At 51.9% G+C, this 24,509-nt stretch overlaps 6 protein-coding genes across 9 annotated transcripts; 4 read left to right on the top strand and 2 right to left on the bottom strand.

Annotated features, from left to right (window-relative positions):
* The first annotated feature begins 258 nt into the window (after positions 1-258).
* ATP5MF (ATP synthase membrane subunit f) lies at positions 259-2,214 on the top strand. 2 transcript variants are annotated; one of them, XM_027889458.1, is made up of 4 exons: positions 259-342; positions 481-588; positions 1,551-1,667; positions 2,030-2,214. In XM_027889458.1, the coding sequence occupies exons 1-4, from the start codon at positions 327-329 to the stop codon at positions 2,056-2,058; spliced, it is 270 nt and encodes an 89-aa protein (XP_027745259.1). In that variant the 5' UTR covers positions 259-326; the 3' UTR covers positions 2,059-2,214. The 2 variants fall into 2 exon arrangements, with proteins under 2 accessions (XP_027745259.1, XP_027745258.1); XM_027889457.1 differs by having other exon boundaries at positions 312-386; positions 432-588.
* A 589-nt stretch (positions 2,215-2,803) lies between these two features.
* CPSF4 (cleavage and polyadenylation specific factor 4) lies at positions 2,804-9,147 on the bottom strand. The gene is made up of 8 exons (XM_027889456.1): positions 8,863-9,147; positions 7,891-7,941; positions 7,246-7,398; positions 6,353-6,448; positions 6,127-6,220; positions 5,345-5,417; positions 4,700-4,792; positions 2,804-4,063 (listed from the first exon to the last, which is right to left on the bottom strand). Exons 1-8 carry the CDS (start codon positions 8,963-8,965, stop codon positions 3,995-3,997), a joined length of 732 nt encoding a protein of 243 aa, XP_027745257.1. The 5' UTR covers positions 8,966-9,147; the 3' UTR covers positions 2,804-3,994.
* Positions 9,148-9,461: 314 nt separating this feature from the next.
* On the top strand, positions 9,462-10,657 carry LOC114060180 (pentatricopeptide repeat-containing protein 1, mitochondrial-like). Its single transcript, XM_027889473.1, has 2 exons — positions 9,462-9,922; positions 10,427-10,657. Exons 1-2 carry the CDS (start codon positions 9,479-9,481, stop codon positions 10,655-10,657), a joined length of 675 nt encoding a protein of 224 aa, XP_027745274.1. The 5' UTR covers positions 9,462-9,478.
* Positions 10,658-10,755: 98 nt separating this feature from the next.
* Positions 10,756-13,390, top strand: PTCD1 (pentatricopeptide repeat domain 1). Its single transcript, XM_027889471.1, has 6 exons — positions 10,756-10,974; positions 11,089-11,190; positions 11,496-12,248; positions 12,484-12,600; positions 12,837-13,019; positions 13,223-13,390. The coding sequence occupies exons 1-6, from the start codon at positions 10,756-10,758 to the stop codon at positions 13,388-13,390; spliced, it is 1,542 nt and encodes a 513-aa protein (XP_027745272.1).
* Positions 13,391-13,965: 575 nt separating this feature from the next.
* On the bottom strand, positions 13,966-16,298 carry BUD31 (BUD31 homolog). 3 transcript variants are annotated; one of them, XM_027889475.1, is made up of 5 exons: positions 16,198-16,298; positions 15,496-15,654; positions 14,919-15,041; positions 14,567-14,733; positions 13,966-14,251 (listed from the first exon to the last, which is right to left on the bottom strand). In XM_027889475.1, the coding sequence occupies exons 2-5, from the start codon at positions 15,587-15,589 to the stop codon at positions 14,201-14,203; spliced, it is 435 nt and encodes a 144-aa protein (XP_027745276.1). In that variant the 5' UTR covers positions 15,590-15,654; positions 16,198-16,298; the 3' UTR covers positions 13,966-14,200. The 3 variants fall into 3 exon arrangements, with proteins under 3 accessions (XP_027745276.1, XP_027745277.1, XP_027745275.1); XM_027889476.1 differs by having other exon boundaries at positions 15,496-15,652; positions 16,195-16,277; XM_027889474.1 differs by having other exon boundaries at positions 15,496-15,652; positions 16,102-16,211.
* Positions 16,299-16,422: 124 nt separating this feature from the next.
* On the top strand, positions 16,423-24,161 carry PDAP1 (PDGFA associated protein 1). Its single transcript, XM_027889505.1, has 6 exons — positions 16,423-16,499; positions 19,434-19,525; positions 20,947-21,054; positions 21,455-21,576; positions 22,451-22,602; positions 23,287-24,161. The coding sequence occupies exons 1-6, from the start codon at positions 16,490-16,492 to the stop codon at positions 23,343-23,345; spliced, it is 543 nt and encodes a 180-aa protein (XP_027745306.1). The 5' UTR covers positions 16,423-16,489; the 3' UTR covers positions 23,346-24,161.
* The last annotated feature ends 348 nt before the right edge of the window (positions 24,162-24,509 follow it).

Here is a 24,509-nt window from a genome sequence, read left to right as displayed (position 1 = left end):
CTAGCCCAGGTTGCTTCCAAGCTCCATCCAGCCTGGCCTTGGACACTTCCAGGGATGGGGCAGCCACAGCTTCTCTGGGCAACCTGTGCCAGGGCCTCACCGCCCTCACAGGGAAGAATCTCCTCCCGATATCTAACCCGAACTCCCCCTCTCTCAGCCTGTCCCCGTCACTCCATGTCCCGCCCCATGGACAGGACGAACCCCCGCGGTCCCCGCTGAGGGGCCCGTGACCTTCCCAAGATGGCGCCGTCCCCTCCCCGCCCCATCCGGGTCCCTCCCCGCCCTCCCTCCCGTCACGCCCCGCGCTCCGCTCCGGCCCCTCCAAGATGGCGCAGCCGCCGGGTGAGTGTGGGGGCTTCAAGGTGACCGCGGCCCCCTCGCCCCTCTCCCCTCAGCCCTCCTTCTCCTCTCACCGCGCTCTCCTCACCCCTCAGCCCTCCCTCCCTTCTCACCGCGCTCTCCCCCTCTTCCCGCCCGCAGTTTTGCTCAAGGACACGAAGCTGATGGACGTGAAGCTGGGCCAGCTGCCCTCCTGGCTGGCCATGAGGGACTTCACCCCCGGCGGCATCGCGGGGGCCTTTCGGAGAGGTGAGGGGGGCGCGGGGGGGTGAGAATCCTTGAATCCCTGAATCCATTCTCCTGACGCAGCCAGGGAGAGCAGCACACGGGCATCTGTGGCTGCCGGAGTGGATGTTGGCTCGGGCGGGAGGTGGTTGTGCACGGCAGGGGCTGCTCCACGGAGGGCTTTGCCTTCCCACAGCAGTTTCTCCTGCAGCACCCCGTTCTCCCATCTGTAAATTTGTTTCTCACGTGAACTTTATCCACCAGAGGTTTGTTTTCATCATTACTTCTCGTAAAAAGGGGAAATGGGGTGCTCTTAGTCCTGAACCCATTGGCTGAAAATCTGCGGGTTTCCCAACATCAAAGGTGAATAAAAAATAATTTTAAAAAAGCAGTTGATCTCTGCAGATGATAAGAAAGGACACGGGGCACTTATAGATCACTTGGGAAGAGTTTTGAGCAGTGTCCTTTGCTGTAGGTAGGGATCTCATTCAGGCAGATCCAAACGCCAAATGTCAAATGCAAGTGTATGCATTCGATAATACACATGTATTTATATAATGTATGTGCACGGGTGTGGAAGAATTAGAGAACTCCAAAGCAGCTTGAACTCACGAAAGTAGATTTAAACACGAAATACCAAATGCAAGTGTCTGCATAACATACATACACACCAGTATGAAAGAATTAGCAGCTAACTCCAAACTAGCTTGAGCTCATGAAAGTCACAATAATGTTTAGGGAAAAAATTATAAATGGCTTTCCCCCCCTTTTTTTTTTCTGGTTTGTTTTAAGGCTTAGGGCTATTAACTTGAGATCACCTTGCTCAACTAACACATGGGCTGCCTCTTCCCAGACTTGGTTGTGAGACTTTCAGATGTGTTTCACTAGAAACAATTTCCTTAAGTTCTGTGAACCCAGGCTGCTTCATTCTGACTCAGGAAAAGCCCACAGCTCATCTGGCTGTTCTGAAAACTTCTCCTCCCCAGGTTACGACAGATACTACAACAAATACATCGATGTGAAGAAGGGGGGCCTCGGGGGTGTCTCCATGGTGCTGGCTGGGTATGTTGTTCTCAGCTACATCTGGAGCTACAGTCACATCAGTAAGTAAAAACAAGGCTCTGTGTGTGTGTGTGTGTGTGTGTGCACAGGGCAGCTTGGAAGGTTGCTTGGAGCAATAAAAACAATCAATCTGCTGCTGCTTTTAAAATTAAAGACTGCGGGTAAACAAACTCAGCCACAGAAACCTTGATTGTTTACTTGGTACGTTATCAGCTGGCCAGTACATTGTTGTCTATGAAGAAAGTTTAGGTCTTGGTGCCTGTCTGACCTGACAGTACTTAGAAAATACATGCTCAGGGGTTTTTTTTTGGGTGGTTTCTTGCCTGTAATTTCAGGGGTGGTGGTTTTTTGTTTTTTTTTCCTTGTGACTTGAGCAAAATTAACTTGCTGTGCTTTGCTGCAGAGCACGACCGGCGCAGGAAATACCACTGAGGCACCATCAGTGTCAGGAGGTGAAGGTGCAGCTCCTGAACAGCCCCGGCTGCTGGCACAGTTACCCTGACAGAAAAAACATCACAACTATTCATGTTAAATCCATGCTGTTGTGACCAATAATAAAGTGCTTACACTTTACGTTTCCTGAGCTGACACTCTCCTTAATTAGGTTGTTAATTGTACTGCACATTCTCAGTTTCACCCCAGGGGGTAAGTTCAGAGGTGGCTGGGAAGGCATCTGCTCCTTGGACTGCATCATGAACTGGGGGAACTGTTGCCCTCGATTCCTGGGTGATAAAACTAAAAGCTTCCTCCTGGCCCTTCCTGGCTGAGAGGATGTGTTTTGATTTGAAAGAATGTCTGAGCTGTAGATGGCAGGTTGGTGTTTCTGGTTCTCGGTCAGGCTGCCCCGGGATCTGCAGGTATTGGGGCAGTTTTCCATCGCTGCAGAGCACTGTCTGAGATGACACAGGTCTGCAACTCTCACTCTGTCACTGGGATTGAAATGCTCCTTGCCCTCAGATAACCCAAAATTCCTATCAAAACTCTACCTGCTTTCATTGCTAAAGCTGGGAGGTCCTTCTGAGTGGGTATAAGCTCAAACATCTCAGCATGGCCCTTGTTCAGTCTCTGGGGGCACAAAGTGTTAACCAGAAGTGTCTGATGGTGTGTGACCTTAGGACTTGAAACTTGCACAGTGACTGACTCCACAGTGAAATAACCGCAGCTATTCACACCAGCACAGGCTCTTCACTTCTCTTAATCCAGCCAGATCACCGTGTTCTTAAAGAAAAATAAATTCACAGCCAGCTTTTGCCATCAGTACAGTTCAGTAAAAACAAAGGATAAAGGCAGGCAGCAAACGAGAGATGGGTAGAATCAGTAAGGCTCACATTGTGGAGGAAACGTGGGTTTTTTTTTTTCTTTTTTTTTTTTTTAATTTATATTTTGTCATTGGCCCTATAGAAATAAGTCTTCTCAAAACAAAGGGGGTTTGGGTTTGCAAAAAAGAAAAAAAAAAAAATTGCTCTCAAAAGAAATCTCTACCACTTTCCAAAGCAGTGTTCCATAGGAAGATACAGCTCCACTTCCAGCTCTTCTCTAGGCTGTGGGAATCCCTGCCCAGTGTGAGCTGGATGGTGAGGGCTGAGAAGGCTCTTCTATTCCTACTCTTCAAGCCACACTCATTTCCCTCCTTGCTCTTTGCAAATGGGAACTGGGCACAGATGCAGCTTTCCTTGTAACCATAAGGATTATTGCCCTGTTCCTTACTGTCTGGCTGAGAGATTCTGCCAATTTTTTTTCTCCCCTTGATTGGTTCTCACCCGCAAGATTTAATTTCTAACCTTCAGTACAGCAAGAAGCACAGAAACAAAGCAAGTGGACACGAGTTTTTACTGCCTGATGTACTTAAAGTGTTAGGTCAGCCACCAGGACAAGCTTTACCAGGCTGGGCCTGGAGACATGACTTGGCCGTTTAGGAGCTCCAGGACAGCAGAATCCCCTGAGGAGAAGGCATTGCAAGTGTGAATTTTTCCCAGTTAGTCTTCCTGCTTCCACAGGGAAGGCTGAAACGCTGCAGGTTCTCCAGAGAGAAATGGCAGAAGGAAAATACTTTTTAAAGAAACGCTGGCCTAAGATGTGTTTACCTGGGGTGCTGCACCAGTAAGGGGTTGGTTTATCTACTGGCTCTTAGATCTACCTTTCATCAGGGCTCAATGAAAACAGGCGGAGGCCAAAATCGGTTTTAAAAAGGTTAAAACTTAAAAAAAAAGTTGGGGAGAGTTACAAAAATGTTTGCTTAGCAGCAGCCAGCCTCTGACCAGTTCTTTCAGTAATGGCATTAAAAAACAACCTGATTAATAGCTCCAGACATAGTGCTAGGCAGGAACCTTTCCTCAGTGGCAACAGCAACCTTGCACCTTCTGCTCCTTCACTGCCCACTGAGAAAGGCCAGATGTCCTTTGGTGCATCTGTTGGCATAATGACCTTTTTCTCCACACTGCAAGAGAAGGAGAGGCAGGAATTACTACACAGTAATAGCTTTGTCCTTCTAGCTGCCTTTATTAAGGTAGTCAGCAACTGTTCCCACTGGGAGGGAGCCAAGTGATGCCACTTTATCATAACCCACTACAAAGCAATGCTCACGACCACAAGCAGCAAAGGGCTGTGAAACACAAGGAGAATTTCAACATTTGAGGCTTCCAAGACTACTCCATCTGATATGAATTACATCAGAGACCCGTGGGGACTCTCCTGATCTGCCATCCTGAATTGAACAGAGGAAAGCACCTCTGAACTTTAGAAAGCCATGAACAGATTCATGACTCTGCACCTTAAAGCTCTTCAGAGAATATCCAGAGAAATGCCAATATCTGGTGCAACACCATTCTCCAGATCTGTAATTTGCTTGCAGGTAAAATAAGAAGCAGCTGTTAAAGGTTTTCAGTGAAATGGATCCAGCTCTTTAACATCCCCATCCAATCACGGTGATTTTTACCCTCACTAAGGCACAGAGTTGACATGTATAGTGATGTAACTGCCAAGGCTGATGGGACAGGAAGACCCTTTGCCCTTTTCTAGTGCTGGAGAAAAAAACCTTTTTGTTTTCCCTCCTTATCCCTCCCCTCTGAATTACCTTGTAGCAGGTGACTTGCTCCAGGGGTCGGGGTCCTCTGTTCCCAGTGTTGTTGTTTTGAGACTGCATGACTCCAATGACTTGGGGTGTCCTCTGTTGGTTTGGAGAAGAGTTCTGACTCGTTAAGTGCATCAAGGATAAAGATCTCTGCGGTTGTTATTTTGTTTAGAAGGGAAAAAAGAGCACCCCGTAATGTCAAATGATCAATTTTCCTCCAAATCTGTGTGTGGGTGCTCTGCCAGCTGGAGCACCAGAGAGAAGAAATCAAGCACCGAGCCTTACAAAGCCCAGAGATCCCGTTTTTTTTTTTTCTCTGAAAGCAGATTTGGAGAGTAGGTTTAGGCTGCTAAAATACCATTGCCATCACTGAGGGGTGTCACACAGATTACACAAACCGGCAGGCTGCTGCCCGGCCACGTGTGATGTGCTCCTGTGTCGCGTGGGAGCGTTCTGTGACCAGATCTCCGTGTCAGGTTGGAACAACTGGGGGGGCTTTCATCACTGTGATGCTCATTCCTTAATTCTCCCTTCCACACCCAAGAGCCTGGGTGCCCAATTCTGGCCACTGGACAATATATTGTACTTTAAAGCACTGTGGGAAAGGCTTGAGGGGAGGTGTGTGGGGGAGGCAGGGGTAGCGTGTACCTTTTGCTGTGTTTGTGTCGGCTGAGGCAGTGGTGGTTGCTCTGTGGTTCCCATTGGCAGTTCAAACCGAGGGCTGGTTTAGATGGAAACAAGAAAATCGGTTCTCAAATCATATGCCAACGTTTTAGCTCAGTCAAGTAAATCCAAAGAACAGAACGTTCAGCCAATTGGGTTTGGCTCACAGGAAACAGAACCTCCCCCTTCCCACTTCTCTTTCCATGGGTGTAGCATATCCCTCTGCCTGTGAAGCCTTCTGGAATATAAAACCCTGTGATGCCACTGCGCTGATGGCATCTAATCACCACTCCAGAGTCTTACTGGGAACTCCCTGGAGAGACCCTGCCCCGCATCACAGAATGGTTTGGGTTGGAAGAGACCTTAAAGCTCATCTCGTTCCATCCCCCTGCCATGGGCAGGGACACCTCCCACTAGCCCAGGTTGCTCCAAGCCCCGTCCAACCTGGCCTTGGACACTTCCAGGGATGGGGCAGCCACAGCTTCTCTGAGCAGCCTGTGACAGGGCCTCCCCACCCTCATAGGGAAGAATTTGTTTCTGGTACCTAATCTAAGCCTACTCTCTTTTGGTTTAAAACCATCCTCCTTGTCCTGTCCCTACGTGCTCTTGTAAATAGTCTCTCTATCCTCAGATGAGTAAAAATTCGGCCAAACTAAACCTTGGCCAAACCTCCAAAGCCATTGGGAAGCACTGGAGCACCCTCATTTGACATTTACCGGATTCCAAGGGAAGCACAAGGTTCCAGGCCAGGCCTGGAGCATACTCACTGCATGAATTTACAGGCAGGTCCCTCTGGGCAGAATCCTACCAGGTAATTCACACAAATGACTCTCCGAGTGTGCCGGTGTCTGCACAGGGGACCTGCAACACAAAGCTCAGCAGTCCCCATTCCACAGATCATTCCACAGACCAGCAGATCATGCAAAGAGAGAACAGCAGCCCCTCCACCCCCGATTTAGAGCCACAGAAACAGCAGCTGTGCGAGGCACATACCGTGTTTACAGAAGCCTCTGTCATACCAGGGACAGTCTTTGATCTTAGACTCCGGGTCGATGTGCAAGAATGGACATTCTTTGTTACTGCATTCCCCTGTGCCAAAGGCAAACACACTTCTCAGTCAACGGTGCAGGTTTGAGTTCAGAATGACTCTCAAAACATCACCTGGATCTTGTGGCTCCCACGGGGCTGTTGCTGACACTTTTAAGTTCAGGCACAACAGTCTTACTGCTTGTCTTAACCTACATGGAGAACACCAGGGACTCGTCCCTGGTGAGTAAAGTTCTGCCAGACTGGATAATTTATTTATGTGTGCTTTTAAAAACCAAATTTGGGAAATTTCAATTTTGGGAAACCAAATTTGAAAGAGAGCAGTCATGATAACAAAACCCAAACATTTAGTGCACCAGAAGCGTGGAGAAACTACAGGTTGTGCACTAACCTCAATGCAAGGAAATCTACAAGACTATAGGTTTGCCTCATTATGTCCAGATCTCCAGAGCTGGAAAGCAAGTGCATAAAACTTTTGCACCCCCGTGCCCTCTGCTGCTCATCAACTCCCCAAAATAAGAGCCATGCAAAGGCCAACTGCTCAGCCTATTCATCTCATACCCCAAAAAAAGAACATAAGGCATAAAACCCAGTGAAAACTTGAACTTCCCTCCCTCTTCCTGCAAAGGGAACAAGCTCTTGAGAGTGAAGACATCCACAGTATGTCACAAATTTGGGTGGATAATAAGGTGAAGGACTAAGCAGATCTGAAAAAAGTGATAACCTAACATCACACATAGAAGAACTGTAATGCTCTGAAGATGGATGAGAGGGATGTGCCAGGATCCTCTTCACCACACTCCCACACCAGCAAAGGACAATAAGCAGGGGCTACTTACCAAATTTGGAGTAGAAGTAACACTCAGGCATCTTGGTCATGTCATACTCGTGCAGAAACTCGCACTGGTCTCCCTTTTTGCACAGTCCTCGCAGCCAGTGTTTACAAACAACTGTCTTTTCCCCGCTGATGTGTCGGAACGGGCACATTCCCCCTGTGGAAGGATGGATGGGGCAAGGAGAAGGGAGAGCAGTTCACATGCACGTCACAAGGAGGAACAGGGCAACAGCAGCACTTTGTTCCCCTCTGCAAGAGAGGCTTCGGAAGACATCAGTTGTGATTTCAGCCTGAAGTGACATCAGCAAAAGAGGGAGTCCCAAAAAAGCCTTGTGTAACCCTCTAAAAAAGTCTCCAGCTCTTAATCCTGACAACTGCAAACCACAGCAATTAATCCGGGCACCTCCACAGCAAGGTCTGCGTGTGGTGACCCTCCTTTAACAGGAGCTTTCCTTATTCACTTCCCAACATCTTTAAAACATACCACTACTTCCAACTGCTGCAGGTATTCCAACATCCTTCAGTTTTAACCTCTGTGTTATCCCTTCAGCTTTACTAAACAAGAATACTATAAACAGAGCTAGAAAATCTGCTTTTCCCCTCCACCCCGTGGGAATAATTGCATTTTCCACGATTCCACACGACTTGCCTTTTCCACATGCCGCCTTTAAAAAGAACTCACAGACAGCCGCGCCCGATTCTGTGGAGAACAAGGAAATATAGTTAATTTTAACAAAGCTTCATGGCAACTTTTCAATTATTTCTCCCTGGAAAGGCAATCTGGTCCTCAACATCGAAAGAAAAGTAGCTTTTGGGGAAGTTTGGGGAACTTACTTTCCTCCTTCAAGCCTGGCCCTCACAAATAGCTGTATTTTTCTCGGCGGCACCAAGGGGAATTTGCAGAGATTTGGTGGTGCTTGTTTTGTTTTTCAGCTATTTTGGTTCTGTTGATTGGGTTGTCCTCTGTCATGAAGTCAATCATGACAATAAATCACAGAATATCCTGAGTTGGAAAGGACCCACAAGGATCATTAAAGTCCAACTCCTGAACCCTTTACTCACAGTCCTGGCTTATAGCATTTTACCAGAACAGCCCAAAACAACCATTAGCATGTTATCCCTCGCTGATCCCGACCAATGGGAATGTTCAAGGGAGTTAAAACAGAACTTTAGTAGACCAGCCAAAAAAATCCAGCAAACTTACAACTCTCCTGAGTCTGTGTCAGACTGGAGGAAAAGGTTTAGAGACTCAGCCAATAATAAAACTGAAGATGAAAACTCCTTGCCATCCCAAATGCTTCATATATCAGGTAAAGATAAACGAAAGGGGAAATATAAAGTACTGTGCAGGATAGTGACGTTTATTCAACATGAACACCTCAGCGTTCATTTTTCCAGCATGGCTGGGAACTAACGAGAGTGTTCCTTAAGTAGAAAAGAAAAACATCAGGATTAGGACAGAAACCTCGTGGGGAAAGCGGAAGCTGCGTGGTTCTAAGGATAAGACCGGAGTACAGACCCCGAGATCCCTGAAAACCTCCCACCCACCTCAACCCAGCCCACCCTCCTCAGCCCCAAGGCCCCAGCGGCCCCAGCCCCCAGGGAGGGACCCCACACGCACTGTCCATGCCAGGGAAGGGCAACGGCTGCGCCCCCAGCTGCTGCTCCACGGCCAGCTCCAGGTCGAACGTGATGTGGTCCACGCTGGCGATGAGCTCCTGCATGGTGGCAGCTGGGGGCCGCCGGCAACGGGACGGTAGGGGCGGAATGGTGGCGGTGGCCGCGGCGGTGGCCGCGGCGGGCGGGCGGGCCCGGGCGGGCCCGGCCCGGCCCGCTCCGCTCCGCGCCGGCAGCGCCTGCGGTGAGGGGAGGCGGCGGCGGCAGCCCCGAGGCCGCCCCGCGCCGCCCGCCCGCGGAATGGCGGGACCCTCGGCGGGCACGGCCCGCCCGGCGGACAGCGCGCGCGCCCCCGCCAATCAGCGCCCGCGGCGCCGCGTCCCCGGCGGGCAGCGCGCGCGCTCCCGCCAATCAGGGGCCGCCCGTCCCGGCCGCGGGCACGCCCCTTCCGCGCGCGCAGGCGCCGAGGGTCGGGGGAGGAGCGGGGCGGGACGAGGGGGCGTGTGAGGGACCGGGCCGGGGCCCGCCCCGGGTGCTCCGCTCCGCACGGTCCTGGCTCCGAACCCCGCCCGGGTCCCTCCTCCGGGCCCCGCTCCCTCCCTGGGGGCGGCGGGCTCGCCATGAGCTCGCTGCGGCTCCTCGTCCCGCGCTGGTGCCGCGGTGCCTTCCCGGCCGTGCTGCGGGCGCGGGGCGCGGCCCCCGGGGGTGGCTCCGGGCCGGCCCCGCTCCTGCCCCGGCCCCCCGGCCAGGCCCTGCTGGCACGGCTGTGCAGCTCCTCGCAGCCCTCCTGCAAACTGCCCGGGAGCGGCCCCAGGGACGTCGCTGCTGGCAGCTGCACTGCAGCCCCTGAGGAGGAGGAGGAGGAGGATGAAGGCGTGGAGTTCGGGACGCTGTCTGATAAGTTTTCGTCTAGAAAGTATTACCACAAAGCCTCATCACGCTTTTGGGATTTAAAGCTTCAAGGAGAAGAAGAAGAAGAACCAGAAAGGAAACCTCGACGCGGCCCTAAGAACACCCCGTACTGGTACTTCCTACGGTGCAAGGCCCTCATCAAAGAGGACAAGGTTTGGGCCCAGTTCTTCTCTCTCTTTTTTTCAATATCCCTGATGAAAGATGCAGCTCTGCCCCATCTGTCGCTTGGTATCTCTACAGAAAGAGGAAAAATAAGAATTTGTTGTAGAATCATTATAGAATCCCTGAATGGTGTGGGTTGGAAAGGAGGGACCCTAAAGAACTTCCACTCCCTGCCATGGGCTCGGACACTTTCCACTAGCCCAGGTTGCTCCAAGCCCTGTCCAACCTGGCCTTGGACACTTCCAGGGATGGGGCCTCCCCACTCTCACAAGGAAGAATTTCTTTCTAATCTCAATCTCACCTTTCTCAGCTTAAAGCCATTCCCACTTGTCCTTTCACCACGTGCCCTTGTCAAAAGTCCCTCTCCAGCCTTCTTGTGAGGAGCCCCACGCTCTGTAGGACTTCTACTGCTATCTGCCCACAGCTGCATGTATTAATATCCATTGTAATTCGTTCTCTTGTTTTCTTATCGTGGATTTTCCTCTTCCCTGTAGCTGGCAGAGGCTCTGGAGCTGTTTGAGGTGCAGATGCTGAAGGAGGAGCGTGTCTGGCCAGAGGAAAGTAATTACACCGTTCTCATTGGTGGCTGTGGCAGGGTTGGCTACGTGAAAAAGGCATTCAGGCTGTACAATGACGTGAGTTTAAGTTCTCTCTCAAAACGTTTTCCCAGCCTAAAACTGATCCAAAAATTCCATTGCTTCACTTCGTCTCCGAAACGCCTTTGAGTTGAGTAAGCTAGGTTGGCACCTTCTTAGCCTGCAGCTCTTAAAAGCAAGTTAAAAAATTAAAGAAGCAAGTCCAACTCCTCCCTCTCTTCCCCTAGATGAAAAAACGAGGGTTGGTGCCCACGGAGGCCACTTACACGGCCCTGTTCAACGCCTGTGCCGAGTCGCCGTGGAAGGACTCAGGGCTGCAGAGCGCCCTGAAGCTGCGGCAGCAGCTGCAGAGCAAGAACGAGGAGCTGAACCTCATCACCTACCACGCCCTGCTGAAGGTCTGCGCCCTCTGCTCGGACCTCAGGATGTGCTTCGACGTACTCAAGGTGAGCAGGTCGCTTTTCTCGTGTTAAACCTGCTGTGGTTAAAGTTCCCAGCAGTCGTTGTGTTGCAGCAGACTGGATGACGGGAAAGTTTAATGTTTTTCTCTGCTCTTTCAGGAGATTGTGCAGAAGGGGCATGTCCTGACAGCTGAGACCTTCAGCTTCCTTCTCATGAGCTGCATAAAGGACAGTGAAAACGGGTTCCGATACGCCCTGCAGGTGTGTCCTCGTGTTCTAGCTGGGGGGGAAAGTGCTGCTGTATTGTAACTCATCACTTCAGCACAGTGGGTGGCTCAGGGCTGGTGAAATGGGAGAAGTTCAGCTCCTTCTAGGACAAGTTCTGAAAACTAGACTTGCACCAGGACGTGCCGTACGCTGGCGAGCAGCCCTGGCTCATCTCACGGGGCTCCCCTACCTCGAGGTCACTGCCCTTGTCATCTCACCTTGTCATGCTGTAAACTCGCCCCTCTGCACACAGATCCCATTGACAGTGTCACATCTGGTGTGCATCCTTCCCTCTTCAGGTTTGGAAACAGATGACTAAACTTGGGATAAAGGGCGACAGCCACACCTACAACCTGATGCTGCGCGCGGCGAGAGACTGTGGGATCGGCGACCCCGCCCTGGCCTCTGAACTCCTGCTCAGACCCCCTGAGAACTCACCTCAGCTACGGCTCCCAGCTGGGAAGCAGAAGGAAAGGATGAGAAATCGAAGGAAGAAGGGATCAGAGAGTGTTCCTGTCCGGCTGGATGTGGAAGCCATGGAGAAGCAATTATTTCAGGAGAGCTCGGTGCAGGCCGAGGAACCGATTCAGCAACAAAATAAAGGTGTGAATCAGGCTGAAGAAGAACCAGCTGCTCCTGACAGCCCCAGTGTCACCCACGGCAGGGCTGGAGCCTTGATGAGGAGAGGCCACAGTGAGATGGAGCTGGAACAGGCACACCCAAGCCAGGAGCTGCCTTTCTGCAACCTGCCCAACTTGCTGGATTCCAGGATGCCTGACGCAGCCGTGGTTTCCCTGGGGACAGTGGCCACGCCATCCCACAGACTGGCTTTGATGGGGGACGTGGAGGGATTCTTGAACAAAATGAAAGAGGACAATGCAGAGCCCAACATTAAAACATTCACGTTACTGGCTGAGCTGGTGGAACCCCAGAGCCCCTCAGAGTCCTCCTTGCTGGCACTGCTGGATGAGCATAAAGTGAAAGTAGATGTGGCCTTCTTTAACACTTTAATAAGGAAGAAAAGCAAACAGGGAGACCTGGAGGGAGCAAAGGTGAGAGCAAAACCTCAGAACCAGCCCTGTCACCACCTCCTTGTCTCACACCTCCTGTGTTTTGCTCGGAGACCCTTTTCTCTGTCCATGACAGAAACTGGGATCTCACACTTTTCCACAAACTTGGGTTAATTTCTGAGTATTTTTGGATTCCATTCTAGCACATCCAGCTCCCTGTCTGGAAAAGCTGTAGCGATGCTTTTTGGGTACTGATGCCAAGACTTGTGTGTTGCAGAGCGTGCTGCCAGCTCTGGTGAAGAGGGGACTGTCACCCAACCTCCAGACATTCTGTAACTTGGCAATTGCCTGCCACCAGGAGAAGGATGGACTGCAGCTGCTCTCGGATTTGAAGGTAATCAAAGGAAAATCCTCTGCTGCTTGGGGTTCAAGCTGCAGGAAGAGGCAAAATGAAGGGTTAATGCTGCTAAAACACCTGCTGAGGTTTTTGTGGCAAATGGTTGTGTTCTCGCTTCCAGGGAGCTGTGCTCCTTGTGTGAGAAGGGGCCTGTCCATGTGCCTTTTCCTTCTCGGTGTCCCACACTAGCCAGCAGATGAACAAGTTTTAACTGTAGCGTTTGTGGTTTCCAGAGGTCTGGAATAACTCCCAACAAGTACATCTACAGCACCCTCATTGCTGGTGCTGTGAGGAAGCTGGATTACAGCTACCTGACGGAGATCCTGCGGGACATGAGGAACAGCCAGGTGCCTCCCAACGAGGTGATCATCCGCCAGCTGGAGTTCGCAGCGCAGTACCCCCCAAAATTCGACAGGGTAAGGAGCCAGCGCTGCTCAAGGTGTGAAGGCACCACAGGGGACACTGCCAAGGGAGGGGAATTGTAGATGCCCGAGTTTCCTTTGGGTTTGTCCGATCTGGCTGATGGGTGATCGCTCTCTCTTCGGTGGCAGCTTGAAGCTGTCTTGGTACTGAAGTTCTTGCCTAACAGAAACTTGTTCTGTTGGCTTTCTGCTTGCAGTACAAGTCCAGGAACCCGTACCTGGAGAAGATTGATGGTTTCCGTGGCTACTACCACCGGTGGCTAAAAGTTATGGCTGGAGAGGAGACCCCCCACCCCTGGGCCAAATACAGGACAGCCAAACGAGGGGTGCAGCACAGTGAGGCCGAGGCTGTGCAGGAACAGTGAGCAGCAGCAGGAAGAGGGCATTTCAAGTTCGTCCAGCACAAGGAACATGCATGACTTGCTGCTTCAAACTGCTGGTAGTAAAGCTGCTTCTACGTAATAAAATATTTTGTTTTAAGGAGAAGCAAATACGTTTTCAGTGGATTTCCTTAAGAGGATTAGACAGGCTGTAGTTCAGCAAACCCTGGGCTAAACAAGGAAGAAGCAAAATCAGATTCAACAGGCCTTTGGCTCAGTGCTGGTTTTGTCTCTGTGTTCTGTCACTTTGCATGTGACCTGTAAGTCTCTAGACTGCTGGCATTCCTGAAGGGATCTATGCGTTAATTCCAGAGAATTCCAGTGAAATTCAGCTTTCACCTACACAAGGTCAGAGAAGAGCTCAAATCCAACTGGATGCTTGGGAACTGTATTATAATTTTCTTTCCAAACAGTCTTTTAAACTCAAGTTAGTTGAGAAAGAGGGGTGAGAGCGGTTTGAAAACCAACCCACCTTCAGAACAACCTCCAAACCAAGCACCCAGAACGCATCCAACAGGAGAAAAGGGGCACAGGAATGTTTTGCCAGAACATGACACCACTCTCAGGAAAGCAAACTTTATTTTAAAATAAATGGCTACATTTATTAACCCCACTCCAAAGCACCCCCTCCCCCCCATTTATGCAGGATCCAGGTGATGCTGCTGCTGCTTTCATTGCTTTACAGAAATATCCCATCTCAGCAAGTGGTACAATTGCACTCATAGTCCATTGAGGAGGAGGAGGAGGAGGAGGATGTCCCTCCGAGTTCCCAAAGCAGTCTGATGACCAAAGGCTTCACCCAGAACAGCCTCTGCATCCACAGTGAGTGCACTCAATGATTCTGCCCTGAAAAACAAAGGTGAGGAGGGTGTTTCAGCCAAGCCACAGGCAGAGCAGGCTCAGGCCTTGAGGCAGGGAAGGGCTGTGCGTGGGAAGTGTTTCTACTGTCTAGATTTCTGTTATTTCCCATACTTTAACACCTTTAAATGCGTGCCAAAGCTGACAGTAACTTTAGAACCAAATCTACCAACAAAGGTAGGAAAAGGTGGAGGAAATTACCAGGAAGAACAGCACAACCTCCTCTGCTGTCCCTGACCTGGCAGAAGTCAGACCAGGTCCTACAAAGGTCCAGACCAGCAGAGGAACAAGCTGCACACTCACCACTTCCAGCTTGCTTTTGGGGACCCTGCAGATGCAGTTGGTTCCGAAGTTGGTGTCCCGTGTCTGGATGCAGCGCAGGCAGCACAGGTTCTCATAGCCCTGCTTCTTCCACTTGGCAATCAGGTTCTTGTCAGCATAGCCCTCCTTGATGCAGTACTCGTAGAGCTCTGGGGAGGTGTTGGAACACTCACTATCAGGAGTTACTGGCTGTAGTAACCAGCTGCAAAGCCTCCCCTTCATCCTCCCTCCCCCCAAACCTGACCTTTCCCACCAGCTCCCAGCTCAGGTGCATCCACAGGTGAACACCTCGCTCCAGTCTTCCCCTGCCCAAGGCAAAGCCCTGCCCTCTCACCTCTGCTGATGGCTTTCCTTTTGTAGAAGAGGTCAAAGATGTAACGTGTTTTCTGGTGGTGGATTCTGAAGATGGGCCACAGGGATTCCACTTTCCTCTTCCCCTCGTGCGGCTCCGTCTCCGCTGGGAGGGAACACAAACACCAGGGTTCAGCTGGCAAATTATTTCCTCAGTCACTTGGCAATAAACTGGTCCAAGGGCACTCATAACTTTAATACATGGCAGGGATAAGACTGAGATTAATGGGAGAAGACTTAAATTAAAGGGGCCTGACCTGGAACAATTCCTTTAGGGAATAAAACCACTGGCAGCGGGGTGACAGTGACCCACACTGGGATGGTGGGTGACTTCACGCCTGGACAAGAACTACAAGTCTTTCCACACCCAAGGGAGCTGCAGCCCTAAACCAGCCTGTAACCAAAGCTCTCTGCTCTGTAACCTGAGCTCACACCAAACACAGGGGCCAGCCCAGGCTCAGCACCACTGGACAGAACAGGTCCATCGGTTACGTGCAGGGCAAGCTGAGCCTCCTGAAGCAGCTCCCTGGAGCTTGTTCTGGGGTCACAGCCCCGCTCACCTTCTCTCATCTTCTGATCCAGCTCGTCCAGTGTCGGCTCAATGAGCTCCCACCCGTCCGGGGGGGGCTTCCTGCTCCTCTTCACTTTGGGCATTGCCTCAGGAACGGAGCGGGAAAGGCAAGGGCTCGAGGGTCTGCCTGCACTGCCTCGGGATCACTGGGGAAAACAAAAGGAAAGCAGCTGCCAGATGCGTTTCTCCTGAGGCTTCTGTGCCCTCTTCCTGTTTTCCACTTGAAGGATAAAATCGAACTTCACAGAGCTCGTGAGAGGAGTGAAATCCCTGTGTCTGCTCACAGTAAATCAGTATTTCTGCTCCCCCGCCCGACAGCTCCGGGAGCTCCCGGTGACAGCGGGGCGAGGCCCCGGGCCCGGCACCGGCGGCCCAGAGCGGAACCCGGGGGCGCTGGGGGAGAGGAGAGGTCGCAGACCCCGGTCCCGTTCTCTGTTCTGGTCACGGTCCCTATCCCAGTTCCTGTCCTCATCCTCGTCCCGGTCCCGGTCCCGCTCGCCGCCCGAGGCCGCAGCCCCGATCCCATCCCTGTCCCGACCCCGCTCCCTGTTCTGGTCACAGTCCCAGCCCCGATGCCGCTCCCGGCCCCGCTCACCCGCCGCTCCCGGTCCCGCTCTCAGTCCCGATCCCGGTCCTTGTCCCGCTCCCTGTCCCGTTCCCGATCCCAATCCCGATCCCTCTCCCTCACCCGCCGCTCCCGTCGCGTCCCCTCCGTCACCGGGGTCCTCCCGCGGCCCCGCCCTGGGGCCGCCCCGCGCGCTGCCCGAGCCAACACCCCCCATCCCCGCCGCCCTTCCCGGGGCCAGGAGGGGGGAGAGAAACCCACCGGGACAGGGAAACCATCGGGACAGACCCGGCCCAGCCCGGCCCGGCCCGGGGGAGGCGGCGGGGGCGGCCCCGCTCGGGGCCTGCGGGCGGGGGCGGTCCCCGTTCCGGTTCCGGGGCGCCGCTCGGGCCGGGGGGGCCGCGCCGCCATCGCCGCGATGCCGAAAGGTGGAGGGGGACGGCGGGCAGGGCGCTCGGGGGGAGCGGGGATGGCGGGCAGGGATGGTGTTCCCCAGCCCAGGCTGTGCAGATGCTGCGGGGGGCCCGTCCCGCCCCTCTCCCGGTCGGGGTCTGTGTGTGGGGGGGGTCCTTTCCCCTCACCGGGAGGTCCCTGAGGGCGCTCCGCGCCCGGGGGTGGGCGCTGGGGTGGTGTGGGGGGGTATTTCGGGCTCCTCTGGGGGTTCCTCCCGTCCCCCCTCGGGACTCGGTGGGTTCCCCGCGCTGCCCCCAGGGCTGAGGGGGCCGCTCTGTGCCCCCCAAAGCGCGGCAGTCCCGGGGCGGGGGGTGCGGGTCCCCCCCGTGTTCCCCTCCGTGTTCCCGGTGAGCTCCGTGTGCTCCCCCCGCGGTGGGAGCCGCGGCCGCTCCCCCGGGACGGGCCTTGGGGCTCACAGGGAAGGGGTCGCGGCCACACCGGGGGGGGGATCGGGGCCATCCCGTTCCCAGGGGCCGGGAAAGGGGCTCAGAGGGTCCCGACCCGGGGTGGGGGGTGTTCTGGGGCTCCAGCCGCGGCTCCTTTGATGTGGCCGCGTTCTGGGTGTTCCCGAGCGGGCACCGACTCGCTCCTCGTGTGATTCAGGAGCTGACGGGGCCGTGGCGGCCGGGCTGGATCCACCCAGAACCTTCTCCGCAGGCCCCATCTGCATAATGGGCTCCTGCGAGCCCCGCTCGCACACGCTGTACGCGGGCCGGCCCTCCCCAGGCCCCATTCCCGGTTTAGATTTTCTTTAACCACCTCATTTCGTGCCCATCTCGCACGGCGCTGGTAGATGGGGCTGGAGCTTCCACGTGGTTTTTGCGAAGGCCGGTTGTAATCCCGTTTTCCGTGTTTAAATGGCCTTGCAACCCGGGCTTCCCTGCTTTTTGTTTGGTGGCACAGCTTTAAATGTTTGACTCGAACCTTTTGCTTTTTGGGAAAAGAGGGATCTTTGCTCGTTCCCTGTCCCCAAATCAGTGGGGCAGTCAGTGGATTTTGGCACTCACTGTTTAATATAAAAGGGGGGCATTAATCAACCAATAATAAATTTTGTTACAGGATTATTTGTGATTATTTTGGTGGGGTTTTTTTTTTGATAATTTAAAAGAGGAGTGATTCCATCAGTATCCTTCTGTTCTCTTTAATTTAAATCCCTTAATTTTGCTGTTTAAAGCTGAAGACAGGATTTTGAGGGTGTGCCTGGCACAGTGGGTTTTGCTGCGGGTGAAATCTGCAGGTGATGACTTTTTAAAAATGCCTCACAGAGGAGGAAGAGAATCATCCCTGTTTTGCAGATGGGAAAACTGAGACACTGAGCTGGTCAGTGGCAGGTGTAGGACCAGCATTGCCCATGTCTGGCTGAGGTTTTGGGAACAGAGCCACATCCCTGCGCTCCCCACAGTCACTCTCACTGGCTTCACTCCTCCATTTGCTTCTTTTTAGCCTTTTAATACAAAATAATTCCTGTTTAGTTGCTTCTCCCCCCCCCTCTTATCACCCCCGTTTATTTGCTGTGATGAGGGGTTTGTGTTCCTCACTCCCCAGCCCAGTGTGGAATTCTGGAGCAGCTGGATGAGGAGCCGCCTGGCCCCTCTTGGTGTGCCAGAGATCTCAGTGCTGCTCCACTGGGAGTGATGTCATGGGCTGGGCAGTGAGGTAATGTCTCCCCCGGAGCATTCCCGTGGTAGATCCCCTTCCCAGAGGGTGTCAGTGTTGCCACGTGGGATGGTGGGAACAGATGAGCAGAAAACACCCGTCTGTGTGGGTGCAGCGAGTTGTGCTTGTGGTCTGAGAGCCCACAAGCCTCCCCAGCTGAGGGTAGAGAGAGAAGGCTCTGGTGTCTGTGCTTCCCTGTTTCTCGTGGTAAAACACCTCTGGAGTCTGTAAGGCTTCACAGTGGGGATTTGGGGATCGTTTATTCCACAGCTCCGCTTCTGCTGAGCTGAGACTTGAGAGTTTGTTTCTGCTGAGCCGGGAGAGTTGGTCAGAAAATGAGGGATCTCTAAAGCCCACAGGGGCTGCCTGCCCTGGTGCTCCCAGTCCAACAGCACACAGTGACAGAGCAGTGGCAGCTCTCCCACAGATCCCATGCAATTCCAAGGAAGGAGGGATGATCCTCATCCCTCCCCATCACCGTAAGGCTCCTGTTGTCCTGGGCAGGTGAAGTGAGATCCAGAGTTTCCTGCTCCTTCCAAGTCTCCTGCAGTAGCAGGGAGCCCCCTTACCAGGGTTGTTTTCTTTCTGCCAGTCTCCCTCTCTCAGGGCTGTGGACTGACTGTGTCCATCGTGCTTCCCAGTTCTTGGGGCTGGAAGAGCATAAAGTGAGCAGTGACTTGCAGGAATCATTAATGGCTTCAGCAGTTCATTAATACCAGAGTTTGGAGCCTGGGGCAGATCTCAGGCAGGCAGTCCTAGCCATACTCCCCTTCCTGGTTCCTAGAGCTTGTTTTTATTGTTCCTTCTAAAGCAGCAAAACATGGAGGCTCCTTTCAGTGCTTCCTCAGCTCTCATTGTAATTCCCAAAGCTTTTGTCCAATTAGCTTCCTATTTTCCCCTGGCACAGCCTCAGTGCAGGGGAGGAGTAAGGGAGCCAAGCCTTGGGAATGTTGGTTGTAACCACAGGAACACACTGTGATTCCCCCTGTGCAGGGAAGGAAATCAGAGAGGCCACAAGTGCAGGCAGGGAAGGGTGGTATCAATAATCCCAATTCTCTGTGCATCTTTCTTACCCCAAAAATCTCGGAGCATTTCACCAAGTTCGATGTGGATTTTTTGTTCTTCAGGTCCCATCAGAGGAGCTATTTTGGTTTGTCCAATCTGCACTGAAAATCCAGAGAGTTCTGCAGGAGGAACAGACCTCTCTGGAAGCTCATCACTAACCCATTTGTTAATTTTGTTATTTTGTGCAGGTAGAAAAGGAGGCCACAAAGGCCGAGCCAGACAGTACACGAGTCCTGAAGAGATTGATGCCCAGCTCCAAGCAGAAAAGCAAAAGGCAAGGGTATGTGTTTGCCTCCACTCTGTGTTTCCTGCCATGATTCCTGGCTTGTCCAGCCTGATTACTTGTGATTCGGGAGCAATGGCAACTCAGGCATTGCCAAGATCTTTCCAACAGTGATCAGAGTCTGGACTCTGAATATTCCCATCCAGCCTGGTTCCTGAGGCGTGGTGGACCATCCAGTTCACCCTTTGAAGGTTAAAGGACAGGGGAGCTGATTACTCAGCAGCCCTGGAGATGCTTTCTCCCCATATTACATCATTCCAGTCTCCAGTGTCAGCTAATTTTTTTATCTGTGCTCTGCATCTTGGCTTTGGAGAACAAGGCCTCACATCTTGACATCGTATTGTATGTTGAAATTATTATATTTGCCCTCTCCTAGACTTAAAGGATCAAACTCCTTTGACTTCTCCCTGTAAACATGATTTTCTTGTTTGCCTCTGACTTGCAGGGAGAGATAACAGGGTTTTCTGGCATGAGGCCTTTTTTTGGGTGTGTTTCTGTGCCCCAGCATTGGACTGTAAAAGCTCCTCCTGCTTCCATGACCTGACTGGTGTCCCAAAAGCCACAGCTCCTTTTTGCAGCACTTGCTGCTCTTGTGATTCCCAAGTTACCACACCTCTGGTGACACTCTAACTGCTCTTTTCCTGGGACTTTTTGAAAGTGCTGCCTGAGCCCAAACACACAATTCCAGCTGAGGCCTCCCAGCACTGACCACAGGAGGATAATTACACCCCATGTAGGAAACACTGATGAATACCTCCAGGATGACTCTTTCAGGCAGTTTTGAGCCGCAGTGTTGACTCCTCTTTCATGTTCTACCCAGCTGGAACTCAGGAGGATTGTTTGGTTTGCTGCTTAGCCACATATTCCAGCCTGGTGTTGGATTTCTTCTTCCAAAGTGTAGCTCCTCTTGGTTACTTTCTGATTCCACCTCCTTGGTTCCATGCTGTATTTTCAAGTTCTAAACCCACTTACGAGTCTGATCCTGTTTTCCAAAATGATTCCAACTCCTACCAGTGTGACGTCATTCACAGACTGTATAAGTGTCCTCTGCTCCCATGTTGTTAAGAAAAATACCAGCTGGAAGTGGAGCAGAAAAGCAGGACCCACTTGAAATGTGTGTCTTGTTTCTCAACAAACCAGGGAGCTGCTCTTTGAGAAGGGTTTGTTTTTTTGTGACAATCCATATCATATAGTGATGGTTACATCCAACACTGTTTTATTAAGGAAAGCTTAAAAAAAACCCCAAAATTAGCGAAATTACTCCTGTTTCTGCCTGATGGTCACCCCCTTTGCCAGTTGCTTGGTGAGGGGTATTGGCAGTGGTTAAACAAGCTGTTCACACCCATGTTGGTCCTTTAAGAGTTGGGTTTGGGATTTTGATTGACATCCATTTCCTCTGATTTCCTGTGGTTCCATAGGAAGAAGAGGAGCAAGAAGAAGGAGGTGAAGGAGCAACAGGAGACCCCAAAAAGGAGAAGAAGTCTTTAGATTCAGATGAGAGTGATGAAGATGATGAGGATTATCAGGTACCGTCATTCTCAAGGCACTTCACGCAGTGGCACCACTCAGATTCTTGGGCCAGGGCGAGATTCATGCACTTGACTCAAGAGTTCTATTTGACAGCTACCTATAATAAATCTTTTAGGGAAGAACTATTTTTGGAAGCCCAAAAAGCCTCACTTTGACAGCATTTTGTCCTCTAAACGAAAACTCGTGTGTTTTTATAAATGAAATCCGAAGGCAAGAAGAGTTTTAAAAAAGGCTAACGTGCCGAGATAACAACCTTGGTTCATAGATGGTTTTGCTGGCTGGCAGTAAAACCCTCTTGAGTTGTGCTTTTGGGGTGCTTTGCAGTGTGTTTGATGAGCTCTGAGACAACTCAGTGTGAGATTTAAACCCTCCCTCCCCCTTGTTCTTGAACCGCAGCAAAAGCGCAAAGGCGTGGAGGGGTTGATAGACATCGAGAACCCCAACCGTGTCATTCAGACAACCAAAAAAGTAACTCAGCTGGACCTGGATGGACCTAAGGAGCTCTCACGACGAGAGAGGTGAGTCTTTCCTGCTCCCTGGGTGGGATTTGGTGCATCCCTGGAGTTTCGTCCTTGCTGGTGGCAGCAGCTTCACACGGCCCAGGGTGTTTCCCTGCTCTGGGTGTTGGTGCTTCAGGGAGACCCTTTAAGGGTGTTGCTGCCCAAAGCAGACACTGAACTGCAGCAAATTCAAGCAGGGCTCCCTGTGTTTCAAAATGTGATTCCTTAAGAACTTCACAGAAGTTGTCTGCCCTCTGGGAGCAGCTGTGGCCATCCTGGAGCCAGGATGCACTAAGAGAAAGCAATTTAGACCTTTCCTTTCCTGAAGTTTTGTGCCATGAAATCAGACGTGACAGAAATCCATTTGCCAGAGGTCACGTTGGATCCACTTTAATCCTGCTGCAGAAGGTGCCCTGGTGACAGGCAGTGGTTTCCCAGATTCCAGGCACCCTGGTGAAATTTTTGTCTTGAGCAGATGAACAAGATGGAAACCAAAGTTTAATCTTCTAGTTCCATTTATCAGTGGTGAGTTTTGGAGGGAAAGATTTAAGCTTTTTTTCTTTATTTGGGATTGGTTGCTTCAGCAGGACACCTTTGAGGGTAAAAGCATGTCTCAGTGCTGTGTGATCTGGGGCAAATTCATCTGACCTTCTGTGTCCCTGTCATTATTTAGCTGAAGGAAGGTAGAAATAATCTCTCCTCATCCCTGTTCAAACCCTGCAAGAGATAGAACCTGTGCCTGAAAACTGGTGAAGGACTCCCCCAGTTTTGGTGGGTCATCCATGTCCGTCCTCACCGTCCTTCCCAGTCGGAAGCCTCCCCCACTCTGCCTGTCCCTGTGTGCCTCCCTGGATACTCTGGTGACTGGGTTTTTTTTTTCCCCCTCAAACAGAGAGGAAATAGAGAAACAAAAGGCAAAAGAAAGATACATGAAAATGCACCTCGCTGGGAAAACAGAGCAAGCCAAGGCAGACCTTGCCCGACTAGCCATCATCCGGAAGCAAAGGGAAGAAGCTGCCAGAAAGAAAGAAGAGGAAAGAAAAGGTTAGAGAATAATTAATCATACCCTCCTACTTGTCTGTGCCACGGCTGCAGTGCCAAGAGCCATCATTTCTCATGTCACACGTGCTAATCCCTCATCTCTTGAGCCTCCGTGGTGTTCTCACAACTCCCCTCAGCAAAACCAGGTTCAGCTGTTTCCTTCTCATAAAGCTCTTGATTTATAAAGCTCTGGATTTATAAAGCTCTCAGGCACCTGAACGGGGAACAGGGAAAGAGAGAAGGGAATTTCCCTGGACACCCATATTGTCCCATGCCTCCCAGGCAGTGCTGGCTCCAGTTTAAGGGTTTAGCAGGTTGTGATTTACCTTCTTTGCATGCTGGGGATCTGATCTGCCCAGGGAGTTTTCAGCATTCCTTCCCTTCCTGGCCTTTCTCCATAGCTCTGGTTGGTGTGAAGCAGAAGTCTGACAAGCACAGCTTGTCAAATTTCAGCAGAGAAATTTGGGCATCGGCATCAGGGTGACTTGTGGCTGCCTTAAGAGAGGCCAGGGGTAGAAGGCAACACTCAAGTGGGGGCTGTGCCTCTTAGCTCAGGGATCTGCCAGGGGTTGGTGGGGAGGGTGGAATTTTTGTCCCTTTGCTTGGCAGGATTTCATTCCCGGGGCTGCCAACCCACCCCCGCAGTCCCCGAGGTGAAACCATGAAACTGTTGTTTTCCTCCCCCAGCAAAAGACGAAGCGGCCATGGCAGGTAAAAGACTGCAGTCACTGTCCCTTAACAAGTAAGCCCAGGCCATGCAAGAGGAGGAAACGCCAGGGAACTGTGCCTGGTCCTGCCGGGAGCTCTGCCGCGTCGCCTTCCATCGATGCCACGCGGGGTGTCCCGCGGCATCGACGTCACCTCCCCCTCCAAGAGACACTGACGATGTGTTTGTCCTCATCCTGGCACAGATTTCCATTTGGGGTCAGGGGCAGCTGCTCTCTGCAGTGCAGAGCTGTGCTGAACAGCAGTTCCCTGTAACAGTTGGGAAACGTGAATGTTTTTGCTGTTTTTAGGATCAAGAACTCGTAGATGGGGGGGGGTTGGGAGGGGCTGGGTGGGAGGGAGGGAGCTGTGTGGGAGGGGAGGTGCTTCAAATACTAGATTGCAAGAAAATAGATTGTTGGGTCGTTGTGGGGGTGGGGCATGGGGTGGGGAACTGACTTGGTATCAAATCCCAAAGGATAATGTATCTGAGGAATCCAGTTGGGCAAAGAGCCCATCAAATTTTGCTGCAGGGCGTTGCAGCACGAGCTGGGAGCCTGACTTCATGGACATCTGGAGTGCCGTTCCTTCCCGGAGTCATCCCTCCTTTCTTGCAGCCAGTCTCCCCTTTTCCCTCCTCTTCATTTTTTTTTTTTTTCTCCTCTTTATTAGGGATAGTGCCAGTTTTTAACCACATCATCCTTTGTTCAAAGGAGAAAAAAACAAGCAGCGTTTATTGTGTCAGATCCATATGGGAAAAAAAAAACAAAAAAACCAAAAAAAACCCCCAAACTTGATCAAGTTTAAGAAACAACAACAGAACTTGTATATTTGGCTGATTAAACTGTAAGTTATCAGAACTGCTGTGGCCTTGTGCGTGTGTGAAGGGCACAGCTCGGGGGGTTTGGGGGACTCCTGCTGCTGCTGTTTGGGGGGTGGAGTTTGTTTCCAGGTTCAGCACATGCAGCCTGAGGGGGAAGAGCTTTCCCTGCTGTTTTTGGTGGATGTCTTGCACAATCTGTTTACCAGGGAGGAGGGAACAATTGCCCTCGGGGTGCTGTCTGGCCCAGTCACTGTGTCAGAAGGGCAGTCACCGAACTGTCACCCTGTCACATGTCCTGTCTCAGTGCAGGGCTGCTGGAGGGGAAGGGGGGAACACTCCATCCTGCTGTGCCCCAGGAGGTCTGGGAGTCCTGCAGTTCTGG

The sequence above is a fragment of the Empidonax traillii genome, unplaced genomic scaffold, assembly GCF_003031625.1.
Source record: "Empidonax traillii isolate 1590-97213 ecotype Southwest subspecies unplaced genomic scaffold, ASM303162v1 scaffold263:size1499331, whole genome shotgun sequence".
NCBI classification, from domain to species: domain Eukaryota; kingdom Metazoa; phylum Chordata; class Aves; order Passeriformes; family Tyrannidae; genus Empidonax; species Empidonax traillii.
Note: the sequence above shows the minus strand (reverse complement) of the source record. Positions and strands in the feature narration are given on the sequence as shown.